At 44.3% G+C, this 14,016-nt stretch overlaps 1 protein-coding gene and 1 pseudogene across 1 annotated transcript; one reads left to right on the forward strand and one right to left on the reverse strand.

The window, feature by feature from the left end:
• The first annotated feature begins 1,327 nt into the window (after positions 1-1,327).
• Positions 1,328-6,049, forward strand: LOC114612040. Its single transcript, XM_028756880.1, has 6 exons — positions 1,328-1,469; positions 2,473-2,606; positions 3,325-3,398; positions 3,483-3,590; positions 5,613-5,714; positions 5,831-6,049. The coding sequence occupies exons 1-6, from the start codon at positions 1,335-1,337 to the stop codon at positions 5,857-5,859; spliced, it is 582 nt and encodes a 193-aa protein (XP_028612713.1). The 5' UTR covers positions 1,328-1,334; the 3' UTR covers positions 5,860-6,049.
• Positions 6,050-12,028: 5,979 nt separating this feature from the next.
• On the reverse strand, positions 12,029-13,202 carry LOC114612141 (annotated as a pseudogene).
• Positions 13,203-14,016: the final 814 nt, after the last annotated feature.

The following is a 14,016-nucleotide window of genomic DNA, read 5'->3' on the forward strand; positions in this document are numbered from 1 at the left end:
CAGGCATATGCACACATGAACACATAAATACAAATACTTATATGCAATCTGTAGTGAGAATTTTGATTTCTTAAAAAAAAACCCAGGTATGTTATGTGAATATTTTTGTTTTAATCCCAGGTGTGGGATATGGGGCTACATCAGATTGTTCACAGCCACTAACTATGTCTCATGCTCTATGAGGGGCAGAATTTTTGCCAGCTGCAGATACTTTATGTTTGGAATTCTGAGGCGCTGGAGAGTGTATTAATGGCAGTGCCTCAAGAAGGGCTAGGGGCCCTCTGAAGAAGGAGGCTGCTTCTCTCCCTGCTGCTGCTGTTTCCTGGTGCTGAAGTTTGTCACATAGTCATGAGCAGAGACAAAAAGATAAAACTGGATATCCTGATGATGAAGATTAGACTTGCCCCTAGGAACTCAATGCCCATAATCAGCAAGAAGTATCTAAAGATATCTATACCCCTTTTCTTTATAACCTTCTTTCTCTCCTACCTAGTGTTGAGGGGTTGGAAGGAATCAGGGTGGAATAAGTGTTGGGAGGGTGGAATAAAGCAGACCAAATTAGCACCTACAGCAATCACTTCCAGCTCCACACACACACCACTACACATGTGCACAGTAGCAGGACAATTTTGTGATGTGGCACAGAACCGAAGAGAATTGGTGTGGCATAGAATGAAAGAGAAGTGAGAAGGTGGACTCCCAAGGTACTTTGTTCATGAGGCCTGACCCCCAACCTCTCCTGGGGCTGGAAAGAGGGAAGGCAGCTGCGCTATGAAAAGACATATTGGGATTTAGGTGCATGTAGGGCTGAGCTACTAGCTTGGTAGAGATTGGCTGTGAGTGTGTGGGAGAGTAAGGGAGGTTGGCAGCATTCTCAGGAGCATGGGAAGCAGGAGGAAAAAGTGGAGACACAGGCTAGGGTACTGACGGGGACACCATAGCTCAGTCATCAGAGGGTCATGGCTGAAGAATACACTTCTGTGTCTATAACTTTGGGCTGGAGATGATTATGTGGATATTATTGGAGGTGAGGTTCTAAAATGGAAGGGGAAATGTGATATTTTTTTTGGTGGGAATATAGGCAGGCATGCTGAGGGTAAGAGCACAGAAGTCCTTGTTATCTTCCTGGCTTTGGGCTTTCAGGGGTCACCACCCACTTTGATAACATTCTCTCTCCTGACAATGTTCCATGTGAATGAATGAAAGCAAAGGCATGTGACCAACTGCAGAAATTATCACCACCTATTCATGAGGTCCAAAGAAAACAGTGCAACCAGTGTATAGTATGGATTTGGGCTCTGTGCAGATGGGGGATCACTCAGTGTAGTATATCCATGCTGCAGGGAATCCAGGAGCACAGAGGCACCATGGTGACCGTGCAGATTTTGCTGCTGACTGTGGTTTTGATCTTGCCCTCTGTGGAGGGTTTGTTCTTTAGGAATCCTCAGTACAGTGTCACTCTTGACCAGGTGAGAGATCTGGGCAGACTGTGTGTGATCTGGGTTTTCATGGATTGGATGAGAGACTCAGTGATGTTTCTGAAAGCTTCAGATGGACATCAGTGAGGTGCCCTCTTATGAGTTACTGTCTGTCCTTCATCATGGTTTTTCTTGATATCTGAGAGTAGAGGTAACCAGAGGTCAAGAGATAGTTTATGGGAGCATGAGTCTCATTAGTCTGCCACAGAGAATCTCCTTTCTCACCTTATGGTCTTCTAAAGAAATTTCAATTCCACAGAAATGACTCTGTTCGGAAGTTCTATTTTGCAATGAAAGACTCATGCAGGATGAAGTGCACAATGTAGGACCACTCTTTTCAGATAGATGAGCACTGCTGGGTATGAGGAAGGGGTGCTTGGAGGGATAGACTTCCTAAGACGTTTTGATGTTTAAGTTGGTGGTGTGATTTGAGAAAATAAGAGATTCTGGAGAAGGTCAGCCTTCCTTCCAAACCATGGCAGTGATGAATGAAGATGCTCACTGTGGCTATCTGGTCTTTCATGGCCTTCTGGAATCTCAGTCAATCTTGAAGCAAACATACTCCATGGTTGAAACTGGTATCCAGGTGTCCCGTCTCCTTCTAATGATAATTCCAACTCATCCTGTCCCAGAAGCCTCTCAAAAGTGATACTAAGTTCTTTTTCCTCTCAGTCTTACAATAAAGATAGTTGGCAGTTCCTGATCATGCTTGTCCTCTTGGTGATTTTTCTCAGGTGTTTATGTGTGACCTTTGCAGAATAATCTTGGCCCAGAGTCTCTGTCTTCCACCCAAATTTCTATCTTAGCCTGTCTGGATTTGCCTTGACAGAGAAGGGCCATCCATTACCATGAACATATCATGTCCCTCTCGATGGGACAGAGATCCTACCCTAGATTCTTCTTTCATCTCCTCCCATTTCAGTTTCTGCCTGGAATTTCATTGTTTGGCTTACCCTTTCTGTGCTTTCCCTCTCAAGGTGGTTTTCTTCTTTAGCTTCTAGGAAAATGGTATATAACTTGCTGGGTGGGAAACCTGCCTATTCCTGCAAAGAAGAAGTTTACCCCACTGCCTCCCTTCATTTTTGTCAAAAATGTAATTGGCAAGTTGGAGTTTAGGATGAACATCTCGTGAGTATCTGCCATTAGGCAGCCCTTTCTGCTCTTGGCTCTATGGATTTCCCACCCTCACCACAACCATGTTCCTGACCTCAGCTAGGCACTCCATGTCAACATGGAATCCTCTTGTACCATCTGGGAAATGTATCAGGAGATTTCTGTAAGCACAGGAGAAATGTTCCCAGAGCACTGGCTGCAAATATAAGGTCCAGTGCATCACCTGATGTTCTCCTATGACACTCTGTGGAGGACTGAAACTTTCCTTCCCAGTGCTGCTTGCTCCCCAGAGCCATAGTAGATGCTGTGCCTATTTGGGCCCTCATGATTTCACTTCTTTGCATGTTCAGTGAGGATCCAGGAGTAAGGAGGGAAGGTCTAGGACTCTGTATTCTAGCAGAGCACATTTGGAAACACATTAGCATAATTAGGTCAGTCCAGGCCTCTGTGAGAAAATGGCCTGAATTGGCAGGAAGCGTGTCCAAAACTGGGAATATGGGCAGGCCTTCATATAGATATCATTTCTTTTTGGCCTTCTCACCTACCATGATGTGGACTATACCAGGAGTTGACACAGGGATTGTGGCAAGCCATATACTAATGCTTGCCACAAGCTACTATATGTATTAGATGAAAGATCTGGGGTCAATTCAATGTATAGCCTCATAGATGGCAAAAGGGGAAGGCAGAGCTGGTGTTAGGGAAAGAGCCATGCTTTTGTTCTTTGTTACAGAAAACCCATCGGTTGTGTTCAGTACAAGGTATATATGGATGAAGATAAATATCATTCTAATATCTTCTACATCTGTGAGTGCTCAGGTTTCAGAGTCTTTATTTTCTGTGGCCTTCAAAAAGAGATTTGAAGACCACATAGCTCATTTTCTTCCTCAGGGCCAAAGTTCTCAGTCATCTTTGCATTCATTGGTGGGACGGACTTTGCTATTGCTACCCATGTAGGCAGATTCAACACTGAAATGGAAAAGGTGACAATGCTCATGGGTGAGTCTCACCCTGCCTAAGAGTTGGACTTGGATTCTTTAAGCAGTGTCTATAGAGTGGGTGACTATCTCCTGTCTAGTTTTCTAGTCTCCATCTGGGGGGTTTTCCTGAGATGACTGAAGTCTCTGAGAGAGTGTTTTAAAAGCTCTTGGTATATTTATCCTCAGCCTGTCCATTGTGTACAAGGCTCACAATCACTCCTCATCCACTGAGCCTCAGCATCTCCCTTCCCTTCTTAGTCAGCCTTCCTCTCAGTCCTGTTCCAGGAAGGGATTTGGTTGGAATCATATCTTACTGAGAACATGGGAAAATATTTGGAGACAATGTGCTGTTATCATGTCAGCAAGGCCTTCTTGGACATCCAGATGTTGGGGATTAGAGTCCTACTCAACACCTGTTGTATGAAATCTGACCCCATCCCTTTACCAGACAGGTCTGGGGTACTGAAGTCCACAGCTATCATCATAACAAAAGATAAGTGAGAGACAAGTAGGTGAATAAAGGTTCTAAGGACAGTTTTGGCCAATGTTAAGAAGAGGAAAATATTTCAGTGCTCTCTGTCCTTCCTTGCAACCATTTAGAACTTAATGAGAAGCTTGAGTAAGGGTTGGGATAACTCAGTGGTTAAGAGTTCTTGCTTGACATGAGTGAAGACCCGAATTAATGTCACAAGAGCTCACATAAATATCTGGGCATAACTAACTGTTCCTGTAACTTTTTCATTGTGGAAGAGACAGTGTCTCCTCAGAGCTGGCTGTTCAGACAACATAACCACAATGATAAACTTCCAGGTCAATGAGAGACTGTGTCTTAAAGCAATGTGGAGAGCTCTAGAGGAAGAGGATTAACATCCTGCTCTGGTCACCATGGTTATAAATAGACACACCGAACTCATTCTCTCTCTCTCTCTCTCTCTCTCTCTCTCTCTCTCTCTCTCTCTCTCTCTGGATATGAAAGCAAAACCAGAATTTTCATTTCCTGAGAGACAGTTTTTAGTTACATACTGGGAAAGGTAGGTCCTAATAAAATGTCCCATGCTATCTCTGTTTTCACAGGGGAGTTCTGAACACTGAGGTAGACAAGAGGGTACCTGGGTCCAAAGTTACTAATGCTAGGTGGAGATCTGACCTCCACTTGTCACCATCACCAAGCATCTAGAGTCACAATGTTAGCAGCATAATTCTAGCCTTTGTTTGTATTCTCCAGTACCTCTACTCACATGATTCTTTTGAACTTTGGGTTGCACTATGCTGCCCCCCTCTCTCTAGGTCAACCTGAAGCATTCAGCCAGTAGTTTCTACACTCATGAGAATTCAACAATGGCCTAGGATGTCTCTAAGCATAGGCATGATGACTCTAGACAGAAACATCTATTGCTGTCCACTGGCCCCATCCTCAGATATTGATCAAGGACTCCAGTGGTTATGGTGCTGACCAGAAGTTTTAGGAATCTCTAGGTTACTCTCCTATTTCAATGTACCTACATCCTAGAGACCCCACATAGATGGTCTTGTTTCAATATGTGTTTTTGAGAAGGTGATGGGTTACTGAGGGAAATGTTGGAAGACAAGGCCCTGTTGGCAGGTGCTTAATTATGACAGAGCTGGCCCAGTCAGTTTTGGACTCCTCTCCTTCTTACCTCAAGCTTCCGTCCAACTTAACACTTCTATCTAGGATGTAATATAGAAGGTTGGTTCAGGGTGCCTATGGACAAAGGTTGTTCTTTGGATGAGCTTGTTTGGGCTGTGTATGATTGTCTGCATATGATTTCTGCCATCTTGGGATGAATGACTCATGTGTTCAGGTACTTGTCATAAACAGGAAGTAAACATAATTTCCTCTTCACTTCTACATGGCCTGTCTCCTGATATTTCAAAGCATAGAAAGATTATCTCAGCCAGAGATAATCTTTCTATGCTTTGAAATATCATGCCCCAGAAAAATCCCTGAATGACCTGGGAGTGAATCATCTATAATAAGATTCTTTTCTACCCTCTTGTTTCATACCCATGTGGCCTGCAGGTCGAAATATGGCACCAAGGCCAACAGTGCTATTGGATTTTGAGGATTTTGTAGAAAGCCTACTATTGAACAAAATAGACATCATCAACCCTGGATGTGATGGTAATGAGATAGAGATTTTGCTTCTTTCTAATTTTTTTATTCATGAGTTTCCTGTAAGACAACCACACTACACACACCTGTCCCAGACACATGTATTGTTCTCTGTTTGTAAATAGATTCCTGTGAGTTGTCCAGACAAACCTAGTGAATGGAGAAAGTACCACAGAATCTGCATAGGAACTGTGTTCTGCCACTCCTTCACTCATTCCCTGTTTCTGTAGAAAGAACGCCAGCTGTCAAGAGAAGACATGTCCAAATCCACATTTTCTTCCCCCCCAAAGCCTCAGCTTTCAGTAAAAATGGTAAATATTCCTTGTTTTGTGTTTGACATCTAATCAAATGGTGCCTGATTTTGTGATACTTGGGTCGGATACCATCAGGTACACAGGCCTGACCTTGACCATCAGCACTCATGGGTCCATACATAGGCAACACGTCATGGCACAGAGGGTCACAGAGCTCGTCTTTGCCAGCCAGGTCATCTTGAGGGAGGGACAGGGTAGGAGCATGCGTGGTGGCTAGTGAGGGAAGAAGACGGTCAGTAGAGTCACAGGCAAGCAGAGGTGGGTTTGCAAGCGTGTTTCAGTGCAAGAACCTAGAGCCTCTGTATATCCTTCACGTTCTGGTGCCTACTGTTGGATGCCCTGGTGTGAATGCCATGGAGGAGGGTGGGGGTGTTCTCTTTGAATGTGAAAGGCTGGGCTTACAGGCAAGGCCTTTACTATCTCTATCAATTAGGCAACAAGAGACACAGGAAGTCCAAAAATGGAGGAAGTAAACACAAACATGCTTCCTCCAAGCCCAGATAAAAAGAAGGGAGAATGTACCTTATATCTTCACTGAAGTTCCATCAAATCATGCTTTTCTTTTTCGTGCCAGCAGACTTTTCTTGGGGACAATTATCTTCTTACAAATTGCAGACCTTCCCCTTTTTTGCTGTCTCCCCAAATCTGTGGAAGCAGGAGTATTTAGTGTAATCACTCAGGTTAGCCTAGGGTTGGCCTCTGCATGAGGTTCCTGAAGGCCAGGCTGTTGTAGTAATTATTGAAATCCTGGCCTGGGATTTCTACCTTTGGTTATTGAATTCCCAGATTAAGAAATACAGGCAACCTTTATATTTGCAATAACCCTTAAACAACACAAGAACTAAGCAGCTGCTTACTATCAATGCTATTAGAATTTCCTATCGATAACCCTGAGTTATTACTTACTATTTACCATGTTTCACCTGGGCTGCTCTTTTAACTCCAATTGGCCAGCCTTCAGGGCCACCTTCCTATGGCTTACCTAACCCATGGCCACTTCTCCCTCTTCTTCCTGCAATCTTCTTCCCCTCATCATTCTCCACTAATCCCAAGCCCACGATGTCTAAATCCCACCTATGTCTTTTCTTCTTAGCTATTTACTAATCAGAAATAACTTGGGGGCAGGGTCACTCAGAGTCTTTCATGTGTACTCTCATCTCTGGGGCAACCAGTCTTTGGGGCCCCAAATTAGCACTAGAATGTAGACACATTAGGCCAACCCACTACACAAGGCTACTATGATCGTGCTATGTGTGAAGTGAAAGTAAGCCCATCTGGTCCCTGGGCCTTATGTATGCCAGTCATGGAAACAGTGTGTGTCAATCAGGCACAGTGGATGTGCACCCTGAGGAAGAAATGGAAGGGAGAGTCTCAGAGGATACAGCCATAGCTCAGGTTGAACATATTAAAGGAGCAGGATGTAAGATGGATCCTTTACATGGATGCCACAAATAGGGTACTGCCCCGGCCTGCGGGGACTCGACAAGACCCTAGGGAAGGGGAGGGGGAAAGATGGGACAAAAGACACAAGAAAGAAACACAAGTCTGAATGTCTGATCAACTGGTTAAACTTTATTGTTCGGGTTTCTGTTATAAAGGCAGGCAGGCAGGAGGGTCATCTAGCAGTCAGGGTCGAGGGTCATCCTGTAATTGCAAAGTTCTCTAAGCCCACAAGAATTCCTAGCCCAAATTACTTATCTAAATATTTTCTCACAAGTAAGATGGCAATTAAAACATTTCTCAGTTCGAGTTGCTTATCTGATTAATAATTTTTCCCTGGCAGGAGGGCAATAAAGTATTCCTTAACTCAGGCTGTTTGCTTAAGTGACATTTGCTCTCAGGCAGAAGGGAGTCTTGGCACCCAGCAGGGTACATGTTTTATCATCTAGCTGTCCTGCATAGAGCTTCTGGGATAGGCTGGAGGCAGAGTGATCAGGAGCCTCTGAGTCCCTGTTGTGTGGATAGACAAACATCATCTCAGTCCTGAGTGTCAAACATAACAGAACAATGTATAGCACTGAAAGCCAACTCAGTCAACCAAAAGTAATGTGATTATGTAATTATCAAGGGTGAGAGGTTGCTTACAGGAACATAGGCAACAGGAACATAGGCAACCCGTAAGCAGCCATGCCACTGAAAAGCCTCTTTCTAGCATGGATGACAATTTCCACAGCTGTGTAGTTAGCTGTCCCTTAGTTAACCTGTTAAATATTCCAAAATGAGACAATGTGTATTTGGTATAGTTACCTGCATCTTATAGGAAATCCAGTAGGGAGTGACTAGACTCTCACTGAGCGTGTAAGGACACCCCTCCCCCCCAGGGCTATATAAGAGAATGTTTATAATCTAATCTAGATTTTTTTGTAATCACAGATACTGCAGAAGATGGTTGTGGGTGTAAATGTTTGTAGGACAGAGTTCTTCAACAGGGCAGGCCAGGCCAGGCCAGGAATTTGCATAATCCTCTACATCGCACGGATTGTTTGGAATCGTCATTGCTGTGAATCCCTGACATAAGGGAACCACCCATAACTGTAATCCTCTCAGGATGCTGGTCCACCCTGGTGACCACATCCACCAGAATCACAAATCCCTCTGTACCTTTGCTCTGGGGTGTGGTTAGTGATGCTTGAGTGTCAAAGACCAGCTTTGACACCAGGGTTGAACTAAGGTGGGTGATTGAAGTAAGACAGCTGCCAAAAGCTTGTGGCTCCTGGCAGTTCAGCTCTCCTTTTGCTCTTCTGGGGCCAGAGCTCTTGGCTTCTCACATTTAACTCTCTTTTACTGTACTGGGGCTTCTGGCAATTGACTCCTTCTGGTAGCATCAGGGGACTGCAAAAAGAAACTTAGGTACTTGGGCTGGTCTTTCTCTGTGACCAACAAGAAATGGTAAGCTCTTTTAACTCTTTAGGGGCTGGTGAGAAAGAAAAGAGAGAAAATCATGTATCATACACACTAGATGAAGCAGAAAAGGGGCTGCAACAAGTTTTGTTTTTGTTTTCAGCATTTATAGCTTTCAGACAAAAGTTCTCTATGTTAGGAAAATTACCTCACAGATAAAATGTTACACAAGAGGAAATTGCAACACGATGTTGATAATAAGTTGAAATCAATAGTTTTAAATATTCATATATAACTCAAGCCTTGCTTTATCATGGTGCACACCTGTAGCTTCATCCTTGGACCTGACCTAACATGATTTTTTCCCTTGACCATAAATGTGTCTTAAGCCTATTTCTCTTCCTAGTGATACGTACATGCTTGGAGTGAATGAAAGCTCATTGTACTTCTTTACATGCAGCCTTTACTTACTGTTCCATAAAGATGGGGCACATGCTAGTCTTTACTCTAACTTCATTGTCTTTCTGGGAAAACAACTAAAATCATCTCCTCAGACTTTCTATCAATTATTCTGATTTCCTAAAATTATTTGAACCAAATCAAGAATACTATAAAATCATTAATTCATCTAAACAGAATTATTATGTGAAAGTACAACTTTATATTGATTCTGCAGGAAATCTGCCCAACAGAATGGGTTAAAATCCAGGAAAGAGTAGGTTAGATATATGAGGGATACAGCAATGGCAGGCACATCAGCTGCAAGAGGCAATCCTGAGACAAAGTCCCTGGGGTCTATGCCCATTCAGAGCACACCCATCACAGCTATGCAAAGTTGTGTGCCACTCCATGAAGCTCACTTACTTGCCACAGCCTTTCCTTCATTGCTCTCACAAGTTGGAACAAGGATGGGTAGAATTACTGATGTCTACAACTCCCCAGCTCACTTAATCCCCTGTGAAGCCTGGCTGGCTTTGTTCCATCAGCAGAGCATCATGGGATTTAAACAGTGAGCAGGATGGACTCCACTCAGAGTATCTCCTGATCGAGAAGACTCAGGTAGCTAATTGGTCCCTTCATGGTGTTTGTCCTAGCTGAGAAGAAAGAAAAGGTTCATATAAACAGATGAGATTTCACAGGTAAGGCAGTGGCATTAAGTTCAGGGGCTGTGGTAACTGGCAGGAGTTCTTGCCAAAGCCAAATGGCTACCAAATTTGGGAAAATTTACATAATGGTAAGAAAAACATGATGTCTATATAGAAAAATCAAATGTTGTTTAAAACCAATGTTAATACCCTCACAAACTGTACAATCCATTGAGCAATTACTTGGTTCAATAATCCCTTGTCTTCCTAGTCTGCACTCCTCTGTCTTACGTTGTGTTATCTTTCTGACTTTTGTTGTGATACCACTCTGGCTTGTGTTGTGTTTTATTTTTATGCTTCTATCCCACCCAAAATTTCACTACAAATAACATTAGAGAGTCACTCCAATGACACCTCTCCTTTATAAAAAGAAAAGGAGGATATGTGGGACAATGGGCCATGCCAGGAAACTTGGTAAGGTAGAATGTGTCTGAGACTTCAGAAACTCAGTGGTTACACACCTGAGAGAGATGGTAGGTGCCTCTCATTTCCCAAGTTGGTCAGGTCATGTAGCCCAAAACAGAGTTCTCCATACTAATGAGGTACCAGAGGCCCCAAGGGTTTAGGCAATAAGCTTTCCTTCCTGGACATTCCTGCCTGCATAAAGTATTTAATCTCTGGTCCACCCTGAGAAGTTGGTATGCATCCACTTTCCATGATGAACAGTCAATAAATGGTATAGATAAACATGGACTGTCTTTTTCATCAAGAAACACTGTGGGGAGCATGCAGAAGACCTTCAACTACTGAGCTGCTGCTCAAGGGCTTCTCTGTTCTTGGCTCTTCTGCTGCTCCCAGTGGTGTGTAGGTGTCCAATAGTCTGAGAACCACCACAACTCTGGCCTCATCACAGGCCTGAGGACACTTGGCATTTTGACACGTTGTTTTGGGTTCTCTGTGCAGGTTTTCAGCAGTGACTGGAGGCTCAGAAGTCAGGAAATACCAGCTTCAGCTTTCCCACATTTTAGACTGTATCCCCCTCCCCTTAGCCCCAAGGGGTGCTCAGCATTTCCCAGAATCCCAGCACCTGACAACCCCAGCATGGGATAAGCACAGTCAAGCTACCCATGTTTTGTCTCCTTAGTAGCTGTGCTCAGTGGTGGGGCAGAATGCAGACCCACACATATCTGGCTCATTCAACGTGAGCCTCAGGATGTTTCGGCAAATATCAAAGTATGGTCATCAAGGACAATGGCTACCTAATCCTGGTTTCTATGAGTACAACACAGTCTCTACTCTGTGGTATCTCAAATAAGCAGGTTCCCCTACTGGCACTGTTGTCCTCAAACTTCCAGGATTCAATCAGTTAATCTATTTACTCCATAAGACTTCAGTGGTCCTTTGTTTAGGCAAGACCAAAAAGAATGCTGGCATCTCAGCTGCTGCCCACAGAACAGTAATAATTAACTTATAGGTTGCCAACCCCACACCTCTAGGGTCTTGATGGTCATAAGTCTCATAGATAAAGACCCCAACTTCTTTAAGAAAGCACTTTGTCTGTGGCTTTCAAATACTATGATTTTGACAGTTGGAGAAGGCACCTCTCTATCATGGTTCAAGTGGATCCTGAGGCACTCCTTGTCCTTTATCCTATAGTCCTAGGTTCTTTTTTTTTCACTGTTCAAGGTTTATTTGGTGTTTTCATTGGCATGACACTTGAGTGGTTGGTTCCATCATCCATATGCAGATCTTACATTTCACATAATATTGCAATGTACACTGCAGACACATATAATACACAAACTATCCTGTAGAACACTTATGCACAAGATATGCATAGTGGACTTACACACTGGAGCCGGGTTATGACTGACTGGGAACTCGTTGGCCTAGGCATGTGTGGTGAGAGTGCGCAGGGCAGCAACGCAGCAGGCTCACAGGGTAATCAAAGCCTGCACAGTTGGCAGTGTGTCTTGGAGACAGTGGGACTGTCACACTAACCAGGTTACCACTACACAAGTACCACTTGGCAGCAGGGTAGAGCTGTGGGAACTGAGATTTTTTTTCCCCAGACCACCTCAACACAATTGTACTAAACACAGCTCAGATGAGAAGTGTGTGGTCTCCATAGAAACCCTGCTGCAGCCTGGACAGTGAAGTGCTAGGACACTGGGAAGACTTTAGAACTGCAGCTCCTTCTGGATTCCCCAGAGGGTATCTGCACTCTTCTTCAGGCGAGCCTCTTCCTCAGGAGTCAGTGTCACCTTCACAACATCCGAGATTCCATTTTGTCCCAGGATGCACGGGACACTGAGGAAGACATCATCATTGATTCCGTAGAGACCCTTAATCATGGTGGAAATGGGATGCACCCGCCTAAGGTTCTTCATTATGCTCTCGGCTAAGTCTGCCACAGAGAGGCCAATGGCCCAGGATGTGTAACCTTTCAGCTTGATCACCTCATACGCACTGTCAACCACCTGCTTGTGAACCTCCTTCCACTGTTCCTTGTCCTCATCAGTACCCAGTTCTGGCTTTAGAGACTTCATGGAGACACCGGCAACATTCACACCACTCTACACAGGCACACTGGAGTCGCCATGCTCTCCCAGGACCCACCCGTGACAGCTCACCGGGTGAATTCCCAGCCTTTCTTCCATCAGGTAACGGAATTGAGCCGAATTCAGATTGCAACCACTTCCAATAACTCGGCTTTTGGGAAAGCCACTGATTTTCCAAGCCACGTAGGCCAAGATATCCACGGGATTCAAGACAACAAGCAGCTTGCAGTGTGGACTGTACTTCACAATGTTGGGAATGATGAACTTGAAGATGTTCACGTTTCGCTGGACCAGATTGAGCCGGCTCGCTCCCTCTTGCTGACGGGCCCCCGCTGTGATAATGACCAGCTTGGAGTTCCCAGTTACAGAATAGTCTTTGCTGGAGACAATTTTTGGTGTTCTAAGGAAAAGGCTGCCATGCTGGAGATCCATCATCTCTCCCTTTAGCTTGTCTTTTATGACATCAATAAGGGCAAGCTCATCTGCCAAGTCCTTCATTAAAATACTGATGGCACAAGCCATGCCAACAGCCCCAACAACTGTAATCTTGTTTTGGGGGGCCTGTTCTTCCTTAAAAAGATTCACAATCAGCTGGTCCTTGAGGGTTGTCATCTTGGGTTTTGAATCTTTTGGGACCGCTAGTGCACGATGGGGGGCGACGGGCGAGCAGCAGCAGCGTGGCCTGGGCTCAGCGACAGTGGCTCCAGCACCTAGTCCTAGGTTGTACTTTGGCCTTCTAGGTCTGGATACCTAAATATTATCTATGCACCAACTCTATGTCCAAATCACCGAAGATCTACAGGCTGTCATGAGATGTGAGCTCCCTGCTTCCTTGAAAGGCAGCTCTGACCAGAGGCCTATGAATTCCTAGGAAATAGAGAAGTGTTCTAGACTCGAAGCTCCTTCAAGAGAAATGAGGCCTCCAACCAACAACTCTTCTATCTGCACAAGGCTCCCTGCATCCTCTGTTCATTCATTTTATCCTCACAACTTGTTTATCTTCTATGGTGAATTGAATGAGAATGGATCCCATAGGCTCATATATTTGAATACTTGGTCACCAGAGATTGGTATTATTTGAAATGGTTAAGAGATGTGGTTTTGTTTGGAGGAAGTGTGTCGTTGGTGATGAGATTTGAGGATTCAAAAACCTATGCAAACCCCAGTGTCTCTCTGTCTTCCAGCTGCCTGCAAATCTGAATACTCTCAGTCACTTCTCCACACTAGTCTGCTTGCATGCTTCTTTGCTCCCCACAATTAAGACTGTGAATTAAACCTCTGAAATTGTAGTCTAGCCCCAATTAAATGTTTTATTTATAAGAGTTCTTGTGGTCCTGGTGTCTCTTCACAGCATTATCCTTCAATGTTTAAAGCATTGGGTCTGCTTTCACAGGTGTCCAAGGGGTCATGTAGATATGCTGTGGCTCAGTCAGTTACCATTATACTGTTCAGGGAACTTGGTAAGGACTGACCAGTTCCTTGATGGTCATTCACTGTGGCCAGTTTTACA

Source organism: Grammomys surdaster, unplaced genomic scaffold (genome assembly GCF_004785775.1).
Source record: "Grammomys surdaster isolate TR1022 unplaced genomic scaffold, NIH_TR_1.0 126133, whole genome shotgun sequence".
NCBI classification, from domain to species: domain Eukaryota; kingdom Metazoa; phylum Chordata; class Mammalia; order Rodentia; family Muridae; genus Grammomys; species Grammomys surdaster.